The sequence below is a fragment of the Neophocaena asiaeorientalis genome, unplaced genomic scaffold, assembly GCF_003031525.2.
Source record: "Neophocaena asiaeorientalis asiaeorientalis breed wild unplaced genomic scaffold, Neophocaena_asiaeorientalis_V1.1 scaffold357, whole genome shotgun sequence".
Lineage (NCBI taxonomy): Eukaryota > Metazoa > Chordata > Mammalia > Artiodactyla > Phocoenidae > Neophocaena > Neophocaena asiaeorientalis.
This window is the reverse complement of record NW_020173270.1, coordinates 696,290-718,572: the sequence shown is the minus strand read 5'-3', so window position 1 is coordinate 718,572 and position 22,283 is coordinate 696,290. Positions and strand designations below refer to the sequence as shown.

Sequence of the window (22,283 nt, the reverse complement as noted above, 5' to 3'; positions counted from 1 at the left end):
CCCCCCCCCCCCCACCGCCCCGGGGCTTATGCGTGCCCTTGGGGCATTCTTCCCTCTGTGTGCAGTTGCCTCCTGCCTGCCTCTTGGCTCCCACCCTCACCCCTGAAGCTGCCAGAGGGGTCTTTTATTTTATTTATTTTTTATTGTTTTTATTTTTTGGCCGTGCCATGTGGCATGTGGGATCTTAGTTCCCCGACCAGGGATCCAACTCGTGTCCCCTGCATTGGAAGCGCAGAGTCTTAACCACTGGACCACCACCAGGGAAGTCCCCAGAGGGGTCTTTTAAAGCCACATACCTTTAAAAGCACACAGGGTTATGATCTGACTGTCCCTTAACAGTGACAGCAAGTGGCCTTGCTCTAAGAATGACGACCAGCCTTCTCCCCGTGACCTCCAGCACCACCGTCACCCCACCCCTCTCTGGGCCCGTTCACTCGTCCACTCCAGCGCCTCACTCTGCTGCTCACAGCGGCACCCCCATAGGACCTCCAGAGCCGATCTGCCCCTGGGATGTCCCTCATCTCACAGGCCGACCTGCTGCGTGGTCACTGCCGTGTCCCTGTGCCCAGCCAGAGGAGGCGCTGCATAAGCGTGGTGGGACCGCCCACAGGCCGATGGGGCGCGACCCTCACAGTGCATGGCGTGCGGTGAGGGCGCGCCTCCTCCCTCATTCCGCCCACTGGGCTAACAGGTTCCCAGGGGTTCCGATACCCAGCCCATGCTGAGAACCAGCAGCCTCCTCTGGGGCTCTCTCTGGGGTTCCCGATACAGGTAGGGTGCCCCTGAGACACTGGTTGTCACAGTTCTGGGGAGTGGGGAGGCACCAAGGATGCTTGCCTGTATGAAACACACCTGCCCAGCATTCTGCACAAATTTCAGATAATCCGAATGTTTATCTGGGTGCAAAACTTGTTTAAAATTCCCTGAGCCCAGAACCTTTCTCCGTTTTACATGGAACAACAAAGAATCCTTTGCCTGGCTTTGGTGATCTCTGAAAATGTTGCTTCTTTTGTGCCTGCTTGGAACCCTGCTCTTTTGCTTTCCTTTTTTTTTTTTGCCGCGCCCACGCGGCTTGCGGGATCTTAGTTCCTCCACCAGGGATCTAACCTGGGCCTTCAGCAGTGAAAACGCGGAGTCCTAACCACTGGACTGCCAGGGAATTCCCTTGCTTTCCTTTCTTAATGGTCCAGGGTGGCTCCCGGCTTTCCCACTTTGCATGAATCCAGGTGTATTAGTGTAAGTCAGTGCAGGTAGTGCCTGTGTATTTCCATAGTGAAATACATAGCATATATATATTTTTTTATTAAATAGCTTTATTGAGGGCTCATTTACATGCTAGGAAATTCACCCATTTCAAATGCAGTGATTTTTAGTAAATGTATAGTAAGTATTAGTAAACAGCACTGCAGTCCAGCTTTAGGACATTTCCATCACTCCAGAAAGCTCTCTGCTCTCAGTTTCCCACCCCTGGGGCAACCACTGATCCACTCCCCGCCTCTATCGATTTGTCTTTTTGGGACATGAAACACATCGTGTTTTGTCATTAAATATTTTCCTTTTATTTTAGTCTTTATATCATATGTATGGCATTATATTACTTTTAAAAATGTAGGTAGGAAATGTACTGATCTGGGGACTTCCCCGGGCAGTCCAGTGGTTAAGACTCCACCCTTGCACCGCAGGGGACATGGGTTCAATCCCTGGTCAGGGAACTAAGATCCTGAATGCCACACAGTGTGGCAAAAAAAAAAAAAAAAAAAAAGAAGAAGAAGAAATGTACTGATCTCTTTTGGGTCTGGGGGTCCAAATATTTGGCAGGGAAAGGGCTCTTTGGGCATGCTGGGTCCAGAGCATAGCCAGCTGGAGGGAAATGGTTCCATTTGTCGCTAACCTTCAATCCAGCCCCTCCCCGATTCCTCTGTGGCTTCAAGACCCTCCAAGTTCAGAGCGTTCCCTGGTACCCTGCTGGGGTTGGTGTCTTTGCTGAGATCACCCAGATTGCAAGAGGGGATTGCTCCACTCCATGTGGCCACATTTCCTGCCCCCCCTGCAAGCCGGCCTCGTGAGTAATTTCTGACCCTTTCCCCTCCCACAGGGACTTCCTTCCCCGAGGTTCAGGAATCGTCACGCGGCGGCCTCTCATCCTGCAGCTCATCTTCTCAAAAACAGGTACGATGGGGTGGCTTGTAGCCCAAACAGGAAACGAACGTGGATGCGGTGCCCAGCGGGAGCCAGGGGCCTTCTGATGAGTCTTGGGTCCTAGGCTGCCATTTGGGTTTGAATTCACTTTTTCCTTGTATGCAGGGAAGTTGAAGCACAGTTCATTGAGAACCTGCACCCGCCCCCAGCATCCTCAGCTGTGACCAGGCCATCAGGTGCCATATTTCTGGCTCTATCGTACATGACACGTTTTTGCTGAACACTTTCAAAATCAATAGCAGACACTGTGACATGTCAACCCGAAATGCTTCAGTGCATCTCCCTTTGCAATAAGGACACTCTCTTACACTCACAGAACCACACCCAAGAAAAGTCATCATTTCTGCCTGTTATCTTACACCCAGTCCATACTCATGTTGCCAATTGTCCCCCAGATATCTTCCCTGGCTGGTTCTACAGCTGCTCTGATCAGTCCCACACTACCCTTCATTGTCGTGTCTCCTCTTTTCATTAGAGCAGCATCCCCACCGTTTCATTTTTTTTTCTTTCCCCACCGTTTCTTTTTAAACTACAACACTGACTTTTGGGAGAGACCCAGCCTGTTGAATATAGAATGGCCCACATGTAGATTTTTTTCTGTCCTCCCCTCGGTGGCCTCCGTTCTTCCCACACAATTCTGACATAACATGGGCATCTCTCCCAGCTTGAAACCCACTTGGCTTCCTTGTAAAGCATCTCAGGTCAGAGGCTGGAAGGGGAGGGGGGAGCCGTTGGGGGTGGGGCCTCTCTTCTCTCCAGAGCCCCCAGGGGGTCTCCATGCTGCTTCCCCACTGACCTGGAATGTCAGTCGTGGTCGGATCCGCACTTGCTGTGCCAGCGTCACCACAGGCCATGTTAAACACCCCCACTCTGGGAAGGCAGCTGACATAGTCCCATTTTACAGATTGGGAAACTGAGGTTTAACCAGGTTACCTGCCTTTCACCTGGGATGAGTACCCAGGTGGGGTCAGACCTCCGACTCCACTCTCAACTGGTTCTAGTCCCTTCATCTCACCTTCATCCTCCGGGCCTTCACCCAATCCACCTGCAGGAGGGCAGGACACCAGTGAGAGACGGCAGTTGATTGGTCCAGCGCCCGCCACGGGCAAGCCAATAGGCTGTCTCCTCTGGGTTCAGGTGTCCAATCAGCTGTGCCAGGAAGGGCAGCGGCAGGTCCCCGCTGTTTTCAGATGTCAGCGGGGTCAGAGTCACATAGGGCTTGGCCCATTGGGTTTCTGTTTCACATTCAGTAGGTTGGTGGGGGGTGGAGGGGTGAGAATCTGCATTTTTAATGAGTTCCCAGGTCATGCTCATGCTTTTGGGAAAACTACATTGGGAAAACCTCTGCCCTGGTGGGTGGGGGCTGAGAGCTAATACTGCCCAGGTTCAGATCCTGGCTTTGTAGCTTACTGGCTGTCTGGCCCCTGGGGAGGGACTGCTGCTCACAGCTGTGTTTCCTGTCTGGACAGTGAAGATAATAATAGTACTGCCTTTGTCGGTTGCCATGAAGACCGTATTATTCAATACACGTACAGCCCGTAGAACAGTAGTGGTGCCATCCCATTGGCTGTGGGTTTGTGCTTGCTGCCAGCCTGTTTGGGGACAGCTTGCTGTTTGGGGAACAGGTTGGCTGGCTTCCTGCAACAGAAGGTCCGTGGCATTGTCATGGCGGGAGGGCTCCCCCATCACCTCCCCAGTGGCTGTCACCCAGCAATAATCCAGTGAGCACTTGCTGCATGCCGCAAGCTAGCGCAGGGCTGGGGCACAGTGGTGAGCAGGACCAGGGATGCTGCCACCACCTGTCACCTTGCCTCTTGGTACTTTTTTTAGTGCTGAGGGACAGTGCAGGGGGAGACTTGGGTTGAGAGTAGGAGGGAGACACATAGACATGGCCCTCACCAGATGCGAATATGTGTGGTGGTGGTGGGGTGACGCAGTCCATCGGTTGGGAGCATCACAGGGCTTCTTGGGGGAAGTGATGTTTGAGCCGAGGCTGACAGGTGCTTTGGGGTGTGTTGGGGGAGGGGAAACTCTCCCTCCTAGCAGAGAGTGGTACGTGTGAAGACCGTGAGGCAGCGAGGCCCAGCGTGGCCTGCTGGAGGAACTGAAATTCCTTCTGATGGGGGAGAGAAGAGAAGCACGTGACAAGTGACAGCCCTATGGGAGCACATCTGCCCAACGCCTGCCCTGGATGATGCTGAAATCTCCATTCCTGCCACCCCACTTTACAGAGGAGGGAACTGAAGCTTCTAAGCCACTTGCCTGAGGGCACATGGGAGGGCCATCTTGAAAGCCCAGGCTTAAACTCATTCTGGGGGAGTGTGGCCTTAGGCCGAGGTGTGGTTTGATCAGATCCTGTGGCCACAGGTGGAGAAGAGACCACAGGGACCAGCTCTGGGGCAGGGGGACCCAGGAAGTAGGGATGAGGTGGCATCCGTGGAGATGGAGACATATAGTTGGATCCTGTTGGGCTGGGCCTGGGGGTGTGGGGTGGGGGAGAGGGGTCCAGGGTGTCCCACGTGGGAGTGCTCCTTGCTGTGTCCCAGCTTGCACAGTTTCCCGCCACCGACCATGGCATTCCCAGTCTCTCTTTTTTTTTTTGGCTGCGTTGGGTCTTCGATGCTGCGTGCAGGCTTTTCCTAGTTGCGGCGAGCGGGCGCTACTTTCTTGCAGTGCGTGGGCTTCTCATTGCGGTGGCTTCTCTTGTGGAGCTCAGGCTCTAGGTGCGCGGGCTTCAGTAGCTGTGGCATGCGGGCTCAGTAGTTGCAGCATGCAGGCTCTAGAGCACAGGCTCAGTAGCTGTGGCGCAAGGGCTTAGTTGCTCTGCAGCATGTGGGATCTTCCCAGACCAGGGATCAAACCCGTGTCCCCTGCGTCGGCAGATGGATTTTTAACCACTGCGCTCCAGGGAAGCCCCTTCCTAGTCGCTTGATGTCCCAAGCAGATGTGAGCTGGGCCTTGGCCAGATGCCAGGGAGGCAGCATGAGCACTCCGAGGGTCCTGGCCCTTCCTGAGCTCAGCCTGTTGGGTGCGGCACACGCGGGGTTGCTGTGGTCCAGCTGAGAGGGGAAAGCACAGGGGATTGTGGGAGAGTATACCAGACACTGGATCTACTTTGGGCCAGGGGCCCGGGGAGAACATTCTAGGCAGGGCAACAGCTGTGTTGTGAAGCTGTCTGTGAGGTGAGGCTGGGGAGGGCCTGGGAGGCAGGTGGCACATCCTGGCAGGTGTGATAAGGGGTTCAGGCGTTGGGAACCCGAGTGGCATTCAGGGTGTGTAGAGACCGGCTTAGCCCATTGGCTGCCTTGTGGAGGAGGGATGGACAGGCGCAGGAGCGCAGGTGGGGAGGCCAGGGAGAGGTTGGCCTGGCCCAGGGCCGTGCTGTGGTGGCGAGGGCAGAGTCTACAGTGATCTCGAGGTGGGGAGCCCAGGTGACGGTCACCAAGGCACCAGGGCTGAGGGTGACAATGATAAGAGGGAAGAAGCTGAGCGCAGTGTGCGACTTGGTGATGGCTGGGGCTTTAGAGCTTTCTAGGGGCTACATGGGGCTGCATTGCTCCTAGAGATTAAAGTTTTGTTCAGGTGGTTCTCAGGGACAGGACTCCAGAGCCAGGCTGCCACCCCTTCCTATCCGCGTCCTCGGGCAAGTAACTTCCCTCTCTGTGCCTCGGCCTCCTCGTCTGTAGAATGGGGTGGTAGTGGTGACTCCCTCGTGGCCCTGGCACCCCATGAGTCTGTGGTGTGGCTGTCGCCTCCTGTAGGGTCTGGAGTCCCTGGTACCATAAGTTCCTAATTCTCTGACTTCGGCAGCGCCCAGTGGCGCCCTGCTTCTCCTCATCCAGGTTGGTCTCAGTGAGCCATTACTTTTGATTGGCTTAGTTTAAAAATTATGTTAGACTGCAGCCACCAGGAAGTTTGGTGGCTCACAGGGGAACCCTGCTCCTCCTTGGGAACCACCCCTGGACCTCGTAAACCCTGGGCGCTGGGGACTGTTCTTGTGTGGAATGTGCACAAGCCTCCCCTCCCAGCCTTGACCTTGGCCGGTGCTCACGGGAGCCAGAGAGGGGACGTCAGGGCTTGGCTCTCAGCCTCCCTGAGGCTTCGTGGCTCCCACGGGGCCTTGCTGGCCTCTGGGACCGCACCTCCTCCTGGTGCCACAATCTTCCTCTTCATCCTCAGGACCAGCTCGATTGTTCCCACCTCTGGACCTCCACCCTCACTGTGCGTCCTGCCTGGACCACCCTGCCCCATCCTCCTCCCCGTCCCCGGGTGAGCCCCACCCCAGTCACTGCTGCCTTAGTTCTTCGGCAACGTGCGTTATGAGGCACCATCCTGTTCTCGTATTTCCTTTTTTTATTCCCTTAATACGTATTTATTTGTGCCGGGTCTTAGTTGTGGCACGCGGGATCTTCGTTGCCTCATGCAGGATCTTTGTTGCCACATGCAGGTTCCTTTAGTTGCAGCATGCGGGATCTTTACTTGCAGCATGCAGGATCTAGTTCCCTGACCAGGGATTGAACCCGGGCCCCCTGCATTGGGAGTGCGGAGACTTAACCACTGGACCACCAGGGAAGTCCCTTGTATTTTCTTTCTTTCTTTCTTTTTAAAATTAATTAAGTCATTAATTATCTATCTATTTATTTATCTATTCTTGGCTGCGTTGGGTCCTTGTTGGTGCGCGTGGGCTTTCTCTACTTGCAATGAGCGGGGGCTATTCTTCATTGCGGTGCGCGGGCTTCTCATTGCGGTGACTTCTCTTGCTGCTGAGCACGGGCTCTAGGTACGTGGGCTCAGTAGTTGTGGCACGTGGGCTCTAGGGCACGCAGGCTTCAGTAGTTGTGCCACACGGGCTTAGTTGCTCCGCATCATGTGGGATCTTCCCGGACCAGGGCTTGAAGCTGTGTCCCGTGCATTGGCAGGCAGACTCTTACCACTGCGCCACCAGGGAAGCCCCCCTCGTATTTTCTTGATGGTCTCTCTCTCTCTCCCCGTGCCTCAACATCAGTGCCACCAGAGCAGGGCCGCTGACCTGCTTTGTCCATCGCTCTCCCCTGTGCCCAGCATGGGGCCTGGCACCCAGTAGGTGCTCCATCATCATGGGACAGGTGGCTAGCCATGCTCTTAAGGGCTGCTGCTGGGCTCCTTCTCTCCCGTGGGAGAGTATCCACAACTGTGTGTGCAGCACCTTTCCCTGGCCAGCCTGGCCCTGGCAAGGCCCTTTCTATAAAGCCTATAGACCCTGCCATGGTCGGGGTGTGGCCTTGTGTCTGCATAAGGAAACCAAGCTGGGAGCTGGTGAGGGTCAGGTGGGAGCTGGTCAGGATGGCAGCCTGGCACTGTCACCTTCTCCAGTGTGTGTTTTTTCCCACACCAACAGCCAGTTCTCCAGTTGTCAGTGGACACTGGTCCGGTGTGCTCCAGTTTAACTCAGTTCTGACACTCCCTACCTGGAGGCAGCATCACATCCCACAGGTCAAGGGGTCAGTCTCACCAGACTGTACCCCCGCACCTGCTTCAGATGCCGATCCCAGGTCCAAGCTGTCACCTGTGCTTCTGACCGCCCGACTCTAGATCAGAGGTTCCTGTGAGCCCCTCCTTGGGTTCAGTCGATTTTCCAGAGTGGTCCACAGAACTCAGAGAAACATTTTACTCCCCAGATTCCCGGTTCATTATAAAAAGATATGTATAACTCAGGAAGAGCCAGATGGAAGAGATGCATGAGGCAAGGTATGCGGAAGGGACAAGGAGCTTCTGCGCCCTGTCCGAGCTCGCCGCTCCCTCGGTCCCTGCACCTGCTCACCAACCTGGAAGCTCTCTGAACGCCATCCCTTTGGGGCTTTATGGAGGATGTAGGGAATGGTTGATTAAATCATTCCCATTAGTGCTTGATTCAACCTTCAGCCTCTGTTTCCTCCCCTGAGGTCAAGGGGTGGGACTGAAGTTTCCAACCTTCTAATCACAGCTGGCTGGTTTCCCTGATAACCAGCCCCCATCCTTAGGTGCATTCCAAGTCACCTCATTAACATAAACTTAGGTATGACTGAGAGGGGCTTATTATGAATATCACTCTTATCACTAGAACATTCCAAGGATTTTAGAAGCTCTGTGTCAGAAGTGGAGGGAAGACCAAATACATATTTCTTATAAATCATAATGTCATACCTTCCCAGTGGCCAGAATGTGTCCTAGGATGGGAGGTGTTCACGACTTGTCTCAAATCTGGGGGTGGGGGTGGGGGGTTGGGTTGAGGACCACACAGACTCGGAGATGCCACGGGCTTTGCCCCCTTCCTGCTCAGCTGAAAGCTCTGAAGAGTTCCTCAAGTCTGGATCCCTTCGGTTGTGTGGTGCGCAGGGTCGCCCAGGTGTCTCTGAGCCCCAGGTTGTTCCTCCTGGGCTGTGTCGGCCAGACCAGCATGTTTGTTGACAGGTTGGGGAAGGCAGACCCCCATCTGCGCTGCCCGGGGTCGGCCTGGTTGTTCTGCTCTTCATTGGGTTGAGAATGGAGAAGGGATGGGACGTGCTCCCAAAGGTCAGGACAGAACCGTCACACACACCCCTGAAGCACCGAAACCCCAGAGAGCATCGGAAGTTGTCCTAAGCCCGGCAGTTGAGCTATCTGCATGCTGTCTCTGGGCCTGGCACTGTTTGATTGCTTTATCACATCGCTAACCCTGGGCTCTGTGTTGTCCTGTTTCACTGTGGGGAAACTGAGGCGCTCCCACCTCCTTCTCATCTTCCTGTCACCTCCCCAAGTCGTTCTGTGGTGCCTGACTTGCGTTCTCCAGGCCCGAGGGGCTGTTTTTTTTTTTAAATTCGTTTTTTTAATGCTTTATCAAGTTTTAGCGTTCCGTATCCTTTTTTTTCCTTATAAATTTATTGATTTTATTTATTTTTGGCTGCATTGGGTCTTCGTTGCTGCACACGGGCTTTCTCTAGTTGCGGCGAGTGGGGGCTACTCTTCGTTGCAGTGCACGGGCTTCGCATTGCGGAGCACGGGCTCTAGGAGTGTGGGCTTCAGTAGTTGTGGCACATGGGCTCAGTAGTTGTGGCTTGCGGGCTCTAGAGCGCAGGCTCAGTAGTTGTGGCGTACAGGCTTAGTTGCTCCGCGGCATGTGGGATCTTCCCGGACCAGGGCTCAAACCCGTGTCCTCTGCATCGGCAGGTGGATTCTTAACCACTGCGCCACCAGGGAAGCCCCCATATTCTTAAAGATATCCAGTAAATGTTTTCTTCTTAATACACATCTCCCCTATCTTTTTCTTCTTTCTATATCTTTGATCCTTTTTCTTTTTTCTTTTTTTTTTTGGGCCGCGCCACTTGGCTTATGGGACCTTAGTTCCCTGACCAGGGCTTGAACCCGGGCCCCCTGCAGTGGAAGCGCAGAGTCCTAACCACTGGACCACCAGGGAAGTCCTGAGGGCATCTTCTTGAAGGGCATGCCTGGGAGATGCCCGAGGTGGCGTGTTGGCTACTGAACACAGTGGGGACCCACATGGGGGTCATGGGGTGGAGGAAGTCCTCCTACGCTTCGGCACGTAATGCTTTGTAACAGGCCACCTAGTAATTAAGTTTTATTAAGCAGTTACTATGCACCAGGCACCGTGGAGTACAAAGACCAAAACCAAGTCCCTCGCAGTCCCTTCTTGCAGCTCTGACTTTAGCAGGGGACACACAGGCACATGGTGAGTCAGTGTGAGGAGTGCCGCGAAGGGCCGGCTGGTCTGGGTGGGCCTCCCAAAGCAGAGTTGTTTAGAGCCAAGACCTGAAGGAGGCAGGGAACAAGTCCTGGGCGGAGGGCAGAACCTCCTTTTAGAAAAAAACTGCAAGTGCGTTCACTGACCCCATGGGAAGCGGGTGGGATGCCCTGCAGTGGCTAAGGGTGGCTGGCTCTTCGGAGTTGGCAGCTCAGCTGCTCACCGAGGGCCCGCTTTATCCTTGATTCCTGCTGTGCCCTGGGCTGGTCCCGTGGAGCCTCCGGGGACTGATCACATGTGGCTGGCCCTCCTTCCAGGGAAGCCTGCTGCCGGGCTCCGGTGGGGTGCCTGTGTGGCCGTCGAAATGCTGTGGCAGGGCCCAGGGACCTGAGGGACTGGCTTTGTTATCTGAGCACAAGGAAAGGAAGGTTTGAAAACGCTGCAGCTGCTCTGGGGATGGACCAACGCTGCAGCGGGGCCTGGGGACCAGGGCAGGCAGAGCTGGTGGTGGCTTAACCTGGGCTGCTGGGGATGAGTTGAGAGGGCGCTCTCCAGGCATTGCAGGCCAGTAGCTCAGCCTCAAGGCCCCTGAATTATTCTTTGAGACTGTATGTCGTTAAAAAAAATCACCTCCCCCATCCAAGCACTTACAGGGCTGTGGAAACCCAGGCTAAACACTCTGCCTATTTGTCTTTTTTTTGCGGTACACGGGCCTCTCACTGCTGTGGCCTCTCCCATTGTGGAGCACAGGCTCCAGACGCGCAGGCTCAGCGGCCATGGCTCATGGGCCCAGCCGCTCCGTGGCATGTGGGATCTTCCCAGACCGGGGCACGAACCCACGTCCCCTGCATCGGCAGGCAGACTCTCAACCACTGCGCCACCAGGGAAGCCCATGTCATATTTTAATTTTCCTCACGGGGAAACTGAGGCACAGAGGGGGAGCTTGGCCAGTGGGCATCCCTGCCACCTTCTCTCCATCTCCTGTAGACTCCCCTGTGTCCAGAGCATCCTCAGGGCATGGGGAATGGTGTCCACTTCAGAAAGATCACGCGGCCGTGAGGTAGGCCAGGGCTGAGTCGGGCAGGCCGCCCCTCCAGGAGACGCCTCCTAGTTCCTGGTACGTTGAGTCTCTCTTCTGAGCTCCTCTGGCACCTGCTGTGACATGCTTGTGCCGAGTCCATCTTCCTCGTCAGACCAGGACCCTGGCTCTGGACTGGACCTGTGCCATCAAGAAGTGCATTGGGAAGGAGGGAGGGAGGGGGAGGTAGCAGGTGGTCCCATCAGACCCTGTTCCTGTCTAGTCTCCCGTATATCCAGCTTGGTGGCAGTGGTGGTGCTGGGCTACCTCACGGAAGCTGGAGCAGGGACCATACTACCTTTCCGGCAGTCATTTTAGTTGTAAACGTAATTACAGCGCACCTACTGTGTGCTCAGAGTACTGTGCCCCGGGGACACAGAACAACACAGATTCAGATCCCTGCCCCGTGGGGTGGACCTTCTCCTGGGGATCAGAGAAAATACATAGGCTGACAAGGTAAACCGTATTAGAAGGTGGCAGGTCCTTGGACGATCCTAAGGAAGGGAAGGGGGAAAGAGACTGAGGAGGTTTGTCATCTCACTTTGGGGTCAGAGCAGGCCTCATGGAGAAGGAGAGGTGACATTCAAGCAGAAACCTAGAGGGGGAGAGGGAGGGACCCGTAAGGGTATCTGTAGGTAGAGAGAAGAGTCAGTGCAAAGGCCCTGAGGCAGGAGTGGAGGGCTTGGAGTGTGAGAAACCAGGCAAGCCAGTGTAGCTGGAGAGGAGGGAGTTGGGGTCAGAAGCTGGGGGGAAGGAAATTTTGTAGCGCCCTGCGACGTGGTGAAGACCTCAGCTCTTTTTTTGGGGGCGGGGGGCCGCACTGTGTGGCTTGTGGGATCTTAGTTCCCAGACCAGGGATCGAACCTGCACCCCTTGTATTGGAAGCGCAGAATCTTCACCCCTGGACCGCCAGGGAAGTCCCGAGACTGACTTTTATTGGGGTGAGGTGGGAGCTATGGAGGGTTTCAAGGAGCAGAGGCTGAGGTCTGGCTTTAAGAGGGTCAGTGCTTGTGGGCGGAGAGGAAGGAGGGTTGGCAGAACCTTTCTTAGTTGGTATGAGCCTGGAATCTAGCCCATGGTTCCAAAGTGACGAGGAGCCCAGTAAAGAAGGCAGGTTGTGAGGGATGGGCCTGGCGGAATCCTTGACCTTCCTGTTAGGCACAGAGGGTATGGTTTCTGCTGTCCACTGACCCTCTGGGGAAGAAGCTGTGGCTCTCCAGCACCATCTCCTGCACAACTTTCAGTCACACAAAGGCACAAAGGGTCTGGCAGAAGGGAAGGCTGCCACACACACTAGGCTCTGGGAGGCTACAGCTGGCAGGTCCTGGTCCCATAAACACATTCCAGGGTGACCTGGCTCTGCCAGGGGAGGAGATCCAAGACGCACAATGGGGTTCCAGGTGGCGTGGAGTCAGGGAAGGCTCCTTGGAAGAGGCAACAGGCAGGCCGGCCTGGCATGGCAGAGGTTTGCAAGGGACAGGGCCTGTGTCCTGGTCCACAGCCCCTTTCCCATCCTCCATTCCCCTGCACTCTAGGAAGGGGGATGGTACCTTGCAAGTGCTGAGCCCAGGGTCTTGAGCCGGAAGAGAGCTGAGGTTTTCTGTGTGGGTTGGAGGACTGTTCCATTTTTGGTGGCTGCTGCAGGAAGAGCAGCGGAGTATTTCCTCTTGTCCCTGTGGAGGGCTGGAGCACGACCGTCCTTGGGAACTGGGTCAGCTGAAGGGGTTAGGGTGGTTGGTCCTGTACCCTCCAGCCAGCGTCTTCATTGCCTTGCTCCCGAGTGGCCAGCGCCCACATTGGGTAAGATCCTCAGTGATCTGAGCGCGGAGTCCTCCTGACCCCCGCAGCAGAGGTTAGAGAGGTGAAGAGCTTGTCTGTGGCCTCACAGAGGCCGTGTAACTCGAGAGCCACCATCTGGAGACAGATTATCTGAACTCCAAATCCCAGCTCCGCCACTGAGCTTGAGCCAGCTTGTGTCACCTCTCTGGCCTCAGTTTCCCTGTCTGTGATATGGGCATTATGGAGGTGCCTACCTGCTAAGGTGCTCACTTGTGAGGAACAAATGGGACCACATGCAGGGCCTGGCCAGAGCAAGCAAGGCCTGACTGTTGGCCATAGTTTGTTTGGTTATGGTGATGGGATGGCCAACCTCTTTGCATTCATTTCTGTCTGCTGTGTTCCACCTCTGGGTAGAGACTCTTCACCTGCCTGGCCTTTCTCTGTCGCAGGGGTCTTTCTCCATCCTTTCTTCTGCTGCAGCTGATGGTAACACTGTGCTGTGATTTATGTAGCCAGGTCTCCTCCTGGTGGACATTGAGGCAATTTCTAGTCTTTTACTGTGAGAAACAGCGCTACAACGCTGTCTGCAACATCTTTGCATCTCTGCCATGGACCAGTTCTTTAGGCTGTTTGCCAGTGAGACTTACTTCCCTCTTTTTAGCATCACTTGCAGGAGCCATGCTCTCTGGGCCTAGAAGGTCCCCCATCCCCAACATATACTGTGAAAATTCAAACACATGGAAAAGTCAGGAATTGTACAGCGAATGCCTGTAGACTCAGCACCTACGTCCCGCGATGAACATTTTTTCTTCCTGCTTTATCCACATTGTGCTTTGGATTTCTCTGCCTTGATGATAGGACCAGCACTGTCGTTAGTCACTTTTATTTCCCTTCATCTCAGTGTCAGTAACGGCTTTCAGACACCCCGGGCTCAGAAGGCCTGAAGAAGCCATAAAGCTTTTCTCTTGAGGGGTTCACGTCTAGGTTGGGGGGCCCCGTGAACAGTCAGGAGGGGAGGAGGGGCAGCGAGATGGGCTTTGGTGAGGCCAGTGGTGCTGCCTGTTCCCCATCCTGTGCGGGTGCCTTGGGGAAGGAGGACAGTGAGTCCCAGGGCCACGCACCGGGGATCTCACCTGGCTAGAGGGAGCTGGCGGCTCAGGATCCCACCAGGGCAGCGGCTTGCGGCCCTTTTGACTGAGATTCTGCATCACGACCCAGGACCATCTCATGCAATATAAAACCGAAGCAGAAGCTTCATCAAACGTACATCACTGCACTCTGGGTGATGCATGCTTATCCTTCGTATCCTGGTCATCAGAAAAAAAGAATAAGTGCTGGTCACATCCACCTGTTGGTTGTTGTCTTTTGTTTTTTGTGGGGTTTTTTGTTTTGTTTTGTTTTGTTTTTGCTGTACACGGGCCTCACTGCTGTGGCCTCTGCTGTTGGCCACAGCATGGCCTCACTGCTGTTGTGGAGCACAGGCTCCGGACGCGCAGGCTCAGCGGCCATGGCTCACGGGCCCAGCCGCTCTGCTGCATGTGGGATCTTCCCGGACCGGGGCATGAACCCGTGTCCCCTGCATCGGCAGGCGGACTCTTAACCACTGCAGCACCAGAGAAAGCCCTTTGTTTTGGTTTTGATTTTTTTTTTATACTCATAATATGTCATGACGTGTTGTTTTGCAAAATGTTTCATGAAAATGTCCGTTCCACAGAGTCAGGATTTTTGCCAGTTTTGTACCTTGTGGAATCCCTGAGGTCTGGGGGGGGCATGGTCTATAGGAGGGCCCCCCTCAAATACTTGTCAAGAGAATTAATCTGTTGCTCCCCAAATTCCTGGAAGGCCTATAACTGATTCTTCACTTGCTCTGCTTGACAAAGCGCCTGTCCCAGAAGGCCATCTGTTCCCCCGCACACAGCGAGACCACTTCTCTCTCTCATGTGGAGCATCTTTCTTCCCTTTCCAGAATATGCCGAGTTTTTGCACTGCAAGTCCAAAAAGTTTACAGACTTTGATGAAGTCCGGCAGGAGATTGAAGCCGAGACCGACAGGGTCACGGGGACCAACAAAGGCATCTCCCCAGTTCCCATCAACCTGCGGGTCTACTCACCACACGGTAGGCAACAGGGACCCCTCACATACGGGGGCAGCGGAAGGCTGACTCTGCGGGTCACGGGTCAGGTCGTCCTCACTCTCAAGCATATGGCCCCTCCCATTTCTCTTCACACACAGCACAGCCCTCTTGATCCGTATCTTCCCACGTCTGATCTCAGCTCTAAGAAAAACAGCACGCCAGGGAGACTGTCAGGAATGGTGGAGTCTGGGGTGAATTGCAGCTCGTATGTTCCTTTTAAAGGGGCAGCCACGGCTCGGCTCCCAGGTGAATGGTGGCCACACAGTGATGCCAGCCCAAGGTAGCCAGGTCTTCTGGTTCTTCAAGAGGAGCCAGAGAGCCAGATTTTTCTGCATAACGTCCTGATCTTAAAACTGCATCATTTAAACAAAGCAAGCAGCCTGTAGCCATGTATAACCTCTGACCCAGAGGCATGGATTGCTAACTTAAATGGTATCTGGTGAATATTGCAGCTGACTCCTAACACCTCAGTATGGGTTCTTTGTGATGCGTTTATTTATTTATTTATTTATTGGCCGTGCCACGTCGCTTGCAGGATATTACTTCCCCAACCAGGGATTGAACCCGCGCCCTCGGCAGTGAAAGCGCAGAGTTCTAACCACTGGACCGCCAGGGAATTCCTAGTTTATTTATTTTTGAATAAATGATGCCTGTACATGGCTCATATTCAAGTTATAAAAGGGTATTCCAGCGAAAACCTACCTTGCCCCCCCAAATTACAAATATATTTCACGTTCTCGAAATGATACATAATGCCCATGTGGGCAGTTATGAACATGTATGTATATATTGTGTATGTGTGTTTCACAACTTTTACTCAAATCGTAGCATGGTATAAAAGTCGTCGATGCCTCTTTTTTGTATGAGTGCATCTCAAGAGTGTGTTTCTTATCAGAGTATCATCTTTTTGTTTTTAATAGTTCCTTGGTATTGGCTGAATCGATGGGCTGAAATTTATTCAGCCATTGAGAGTAATTCCAGTCTGCAAATGCAAATGTCCAGATTTAAAACTGTATCGCTGATAATAACTGCAAATGGAGGATAACCTTAAAAAATTGCGAATCACTATGTTATATCCCTGTGACTTATATAATACTGTATTTCAACTGTACTTCAGTAAAAAAAAATAGTCACTTCATTAAAAAATCAAAGCTGTCTCACTGAAATAGCGTACAGGAGGGTGTCCGTAAGATGGGATTCCTAGGAGGGAGTTATCGGGTCAAAAGGTGGGATCCAGTTGGAGCGCAGGAGAAATCCTGAGGCCTGACCCCCAGCACTTGGAGAAGTAGGTCAGGTCCCTGCAGGGCTGTGCGTGCCTCCCTTGCCCTGGCTCTGACAGCCTCTCCCTCTGCTTTCCCTCCCAGTGTTGAACCTGACCCTCATCGACCTCCCGGGCATCACCAAGGTGCCTGTGGGGGACCAGCCCCCAGACATTGAGTACCAGATCAAGGACATGATCCTGCAGTTCATCAGCCGGGAGAGCAGCCTCATCCTCGCCGTGACACCCGCCAACATGGACCTGGCCAACTCAGATGCCCTCAAGCTGGCCAAGGAGGTCGACCCCCAAGGTACCCCCCGAGCCCCACGGCAGCAGCTCCCTCTTCCCGGCGCCTTGGAGCATCACGACTTGCCCCACATCCTCGATTCCACGTCACTGGCGTTCTCTTTGGCGCACAGCCTCCCCAGGAAAAGGCCTGGGACACAGAATTTCCCATGAGGGCCAGCAGTTCCGGGGGGCATCCCTTGGGAGGCCAGTGTGTGGCAGTTGGCATTGCTGCTTGGAAAGCTGGTCCCTGCTTCACCTGTGCAGAAAGCTAGTCCAGGGGGGTGGGAAGAGGGCAGCCCTCCTTGGACACAGATGCGAGTCCAAATCCCACCTCTAGAAGTTCCTCTTCCTCCCCGAGGCTTGGTCCCTCCTGTCTAAATGGCAACAGCGGTCCTAACTTGTAGAGCTGTCAAGAGGACTGGAGGTCTCTCCATCACTGTTCGGGGGGTCCAGCAGGGAAGGTGAAAGGATGACGAGTTAATGAAGCCAGTTGGGGCAGGAGGGAGTGGTGGAGACTGGGGCCTCTCTGGCCCAGGGCCTTCATTCAGTAAATGTCAGTTAAGCCCCGGCTACATGCCAGGCTCTGTTTCGGCCTTGGGAACCCGGCACAGGACAAAGTTGAGAGGGGCCCCCTGCCACCAGCGAGCTGATATTTCAATGGGAGCGACAGAATCCCCCACTGGAAATAAGCAAGTGGAATAACTTCCGGTAGTGGTAAGCACTGGATGGAAATAGAACCCACCGAGAGAGGCTGGATTGGAAGGGGGTGCAGTCACGGGCCTCTGAAGATGTGAGGTTCTGGGCAAGATCAGAATGAGAAAAAGAGGCAAAACTCAGGAAAATGGACAGTGGGTGCTAAAGAGCGGGGATGCCTAGGACACGGCAGGGAGGCCGGTGTGGCCAGAGCAGAGTGAGCTAAAGGAAGGGCACGGGAGCGAGGGCCGAGAGGGGCCAGGACCAGTCGAGCAGGCCCCGTGGACTGCACTGGGGAGCTGGGTGTGCTCTGAGAGCGGCGGGGGGTTCGCAGAGTACAGCACACACCAAAATACATTCTCCAAATTGTCTGCCGACTGCCTGGATCCCACAGTGTTTTGGAAGGAGTTGGGGACTAGTGTGGAGTTGGGGGAGACAGGCTCTGTGGCTCACGCTCCCTAGTTTGTAGGCCTGGGGGACAGTCGGCGAAGGGGGCTCCTTTCCCGCCGCGACTGTGAGCTCCTCAAAGCTCAGGGCTCTGGCAGCTCTTCCCCAGGGTCATCCAGGTGTGCTTGCCTGGGAGGGGCCCCCCCCTGCCCACAGCGCCCCCCTCAAGCCTTCCTGTCCCCCTAGTCCAGTCCCAGGAAATAGCGTGTGACCGTGACTGCAGAGGCTAGATCAGGCAGTGAGGATGTGCGGTTGAAAACAGTTAAGTGAACTTGATGCTGGCATTCTTCCAGAAAAAAGTGGCTTTCTAACTTTGAAAGTATTCCTGATAATTATCCCCAAAATGTCACCATTGTAAAATGTAGGACCTAACATGTGACAGCTCCTCTCCCCCTGCAGATACTGGTGGCCACACTTGGCAAATATTCTTTCAGAGTTTGTTCTTCCACGTAAAGTCACATTTTTAGAAATGGGATGGTCTTTCCTTATTTTTCTGTAGTGTGTGTGTGTTTGCCTATTACCACAGGGACATAGGTCCATAGCCATCCACCGTGCGGCCCATTGCTGTCTTTGTTTTGTTCTTGAACATTTGGGTTGTTTCTGAGCTTTTAGGAACAGAGCTTCAGTGAGATTGGACATTTCTAATAAAGTAGATGCCCCCAGACCCCCTCCCCAGTCATATCTCTCTACCTTGGGCTGCTTCTACCCTCCCCAAGCTTTGTGGGTGCTTGCATACACACACACACACACACACGGCTAGAACAGAGGGGCCCTCAGGCACCAGCAGGGGCAGTTGATAGGGTTCCCTCGATTCTGGGCAACTTGGGACGAAGAGGAATTCCATGGGGTGGTTTCCAGTGTGGAATTTTGGCCATTCAGATGAGAGGTAACCCTAGAAAGAATTGTCACGGGTTAGTGTGTTACGTTGCATGCCACTCAGAGAGCACAGCATGGAGATTCTGACCTGGGGTTCAAGTTCGATGAGGTCGCCCTCTGATGCTGCAGCAAGACACCGCCGCTGGTCGTACCAGTGATGACGGTGGCCAGCGTTTATTGACTGAGCATTGGCCACATGCCAGGTTTATCCTCATGGACGACCCCCTGAGATTGGTGTGTTACTGCCTTCATTTGACATGAGGGAAACTAGGGTCCAGGCAGGTGATGTTACGGTTTGTCCCAGGTCACATGGCCTGGAAGTGGGGGGATCCAGCTGGGCCCCAGGTGGCCCAGAGTCGCCAGCCCGTGCTCCTTCCTCATGGCGCCCTCTGACCTCTGTGCTCTTTTCAGGCCTGCGGACCATCGGTGTCATCACCAAGCTCGACCTAATGGACGAAGGCACTGATGCCAGGGACATCCTGGAGAACAAGCTGCTCCCCTTGAGAAGAGGTGCGGCCCGGGAGGGCCTGGGGGCTACAGGGCAGGGGAGGGCAGGCAAGATGGGTGGGCTCAAGCAGCAGGAGAGCTGGTGCACCTTTGCTTTTGGAAAATGATTTGTTTTTGTTATCTTTACTGAAACCCCAGCAAATGCTCACAGATACATTCACCATCCCATTTCCCCACTGCCCAGAAGTAACTGCTTTTCTGTTCCATTGTAGAACCTTCTTTTTTTTTTCTGCCCGAGTGAACACAGGTAGCTTTTTCTTCAGATTTGCGTGCATTTTTCAGTTACACAGTGAATGCCTACTCACTTTGGCAACAGAAAACAAGTGTCCAGAAGAAGGAAACTGAAATCATCCACAGCACAACTTCTCCCCCTATTTAATACTCTGTGGTTCTCCTTCCCAAGAGTTCCCGAGGATTTGTAACTTTTCTTAATGTTCAATACTTGCTTTCAAACATTCTCTCAAGTGGAGAGAAAAGTGCAAGGAGAACCACTGGCCCAGCCTCGCTGCTAATCACATACAGCTAACCTTCAATGCCCCCAATATCCTCTCCTGTTGTTCTTTCCTCCCTTGGGGGGATCACGAAGCAAATCCTAGGCATCCTATCATTTGACACATAAATACCTACGATTCTGTTCAAACAGCTCCTCCTCCGGCCACTTTATCTGTACTGCTTCACTTGGGATCTGGCCATTGTAGTTCCCTATAAACCAGTCATTTGATCTAGACAGAGGCTGATGAGGCTTATGTTTAAGTTTAGTTTCAGATATTCTGACAAAAGTAGCCCGAGTATTTTTATTTTCAATAAAATGAGAATAGCAGACATGTATTAAGTACCTATTACGTATCAGGCACTGTTCTGCACTCTTGGTGTGGAAGAACCCATTTAATCCCCGTAACAATCCAGTGCAGTGGCTCTGTGATCATCCCCATTTTATGGATGAAGAAACTGAGGCACCGAGAGGCTAAATCCCTTACCCCAGCTCACAAAGCTGGCAGGTGGCGGAGCTGGTTTGGAACGCCAGCTCTCCAGCGCCACACCGCCTAGTGACCTACTTTTCCATTTCACTTAGCAAAATAGCAGAATGTGTCCCTGTGAACATTCCCTTGAAGGCAAATACTCTTCAAGATGACTGTAAAAGATCCTGTGGGGTCCCTCATATGGGGGTACATGGACCGTTACTCAGACCCCATTTGTTGGACACTTAGGTTGTTCCTGTTTTTCACTGTGGCACAGTGTAGAATAGGTATTAATAATATCCAGCAAGATTAGCTGTCCCCCATTGCCCTTAATTTTGAAGGGTTTTTTTTCCGTTTCTAAAGCTCGGATTGTGGAATTCATCTTCTCCAGAGCTTTTCTCTGTCCAGCCCCTCACACCATGCTGAACATAACTTCTTCCTCCAAACACTTGCGTTGCTTTTCAGGACTGTACTCGGTGTTTGCATTCTCCGTGTTGCTTCTGAGTAATGCATATGGCTTGTAACCTCCTCTGTGAGTGACTTGTAGGGCAAGATCCATGTCTACACCTGCACACTGCCCGGTCCCGTGCAAAAAAGGGGGCATCTGAGCTCCTTGGCTTGCCTGGCACTGCCCTGACCTGACCCTCTCTCCCCACAGGCTACATTGGCGTGGTGAACCGCAGCCAGAAGGACATTGAGGGCAAGAAGGACATCCGCGCAGCGCTGGCGGCGGAGAGGAAGTTCTTCCTCTCCCACCCGGCCTACCGGCACATGGCAGACCGTATGGGCACCCCACACCTGCAGAAGACTCTGAATCAGGTACGGCAAGGGTTTTGTGCAGTTGCTCAGGCTGCGCACTGCACAACAGCTGCCATGCACAGTGCCATTGGCCTTGGTCTAGAGCAGCACTTGTTTTAGCAAAATGGGTTCAGTGAACATTTGACTCAGGGCCTGGAGAAGAGCAGGTGCTCAGTAAGTCTGTACTGGTACTGTGATTACCATCACTACTATTGTTACCACTATTTTATTTTTATTTTTTAAAAAAATTTTATTGCGGTATATAGTCGCTCTACAATGTTGGGTTAATTTCTGCTGTACAGCAAAGTGGTTCAGTTATACATATATCTGTTCTTTTTCATATTCTTTTCCATTATGGTCTGTCACAGGATATTGACTATAGTTCCCTGGGCTATACAGTAGGACCCTGTTGTTTATCACCATTATTTTAATTACCACCGTAGTTATTTAGTCACATACCCAGAAGTTTGCATACAGTTCCTGACACTGATGAGCTGGGTTACGAATGCCTCGCCTGAACCAACACCGGGTGGCTAGCAGCGCTCGACAGTAGCCAAGTGGGAGGACTTCGGAGTCTGGGCTTCCTTGGTCCAAAGCCCAGCCCCGCCTCTCCGAGCCTCCCCATCCATCAGGCGGGAATCATCCGCATCCCTGCCCCCAGGGCTACATGAAATGCAGCACAGAGCAAATGCCAGCAACTCTGGTATCTCACTGCTTTTCTAGTGTTATTTTTTCCCACAGGTAGTATATTCACAGGGCTCATAAAAAAAAACAGTGTTTATAAGTATATAGTGGGGGGCTTCCCTGGTGGCGCAGTGGTTCAGAGTCCGCCTGCCGATGCAGGGGACGCGGGTTCGTGCCCCGGTCCGGGAAGATCCCACGTGCCGCGGAGCGGCTGGGCCCGTGAGCCATGGCCGCTGAGCCTGCGTATCCGGAGCCTGTGCTCCGCAACGGGAGAGGCCACAACAGTGAGAGGCCTGCGTACCACAAAAAAAAAAAAAAAAAAAAAAAAGTATATAGTGAAGCACTCCCATCTGCCCCTGCTTCCCACCCCTAGGGCACCACTGTTAACACCACCTGAGTTTCTTTCTGTTCATAAAAGCAAAAAGGACTTTTGAGAATCACATTTCTCTCTTTCTTGCATAGTCATGGATAACCGCCCCTTGGTTTTTTTTTTCTTTTTTGCTCAGCAGTATCTTCTGGAGCTCTGTCCCTACAGAAAAAGCTTCCTCACTCTTTTTCGTGGCCCTGTAGTAGTCCCTGAACATATGGGTCTTAGTCTGTTTAAGCAGGCTCTTTTTGGAAGGCTGGTTTCTAATGTTCCTAGTCAGTAAAAGGCTGCTGTTTAATAACATCGTTTTGCATGTGTGCCACTTTCTATGAGACTAAAATCCCTAATGTGGGATTATGTAGCTATATCTTAGCAGGCAGTGTGGTCCTTAGTGGCCCCGGGGTTATGAGGAATTCCCCCGCAGTGCTATATGGTAGCATCTCGGATGGGGCAGGGCCCCACAGCCTGAGTCCTTCATGACTGCAGTGGGACACAGTGGGAGCTGGGCCCTGTCCTTAGG

At 53.4% G+C, this 22,283-nt stretch overlaps 1 protein-coding gene and 1 non-coding gene across 3 annotated transcripts in view; one reads left to right on the top strand and one right to left on the bottom strand.

Moving 5' to 3' along the window:
* Nucleotides 1–22,283, top strand: part of DNM2 (dynamin 2) — a 99,984-nt gene that overhangs the window by 33,005 nt on the left and 44,696 nt on the right. For both annotated transcript variants that reach the window (XM_024745713.1, XM_024745714.1), the window contains exons 2-6: nt 2,096–2,169; nt 14,719–14,868; nt 16,251–16,454; nt 18,860–18,958; nt 20,573–20,733. In XM_024745713.1, the coding sequence (XP_024601481.1) occupies nt 2,096–2,169; nt 14,719–14,868; nt 16,251–16,454; nt 18,860–18,958; nt 20,573–20,733 (688 nt within the window). The remainder of the gene's footprint in view (nt 1–2,095; nt 2,170–14,718; nt 14,869–16,250; nt 16,455–18,859; nt 18,959–20,572; nt 20,734–22,283) is intronic.
* TRNAG-UCC (transfer RNA glycine (anticodon UCC)) lies at nt 9,538–9,610 on the bottom strand. The gene has a single exon. It is a non-coding gene; the product is annotated as a tRNA-Gly (tRNA).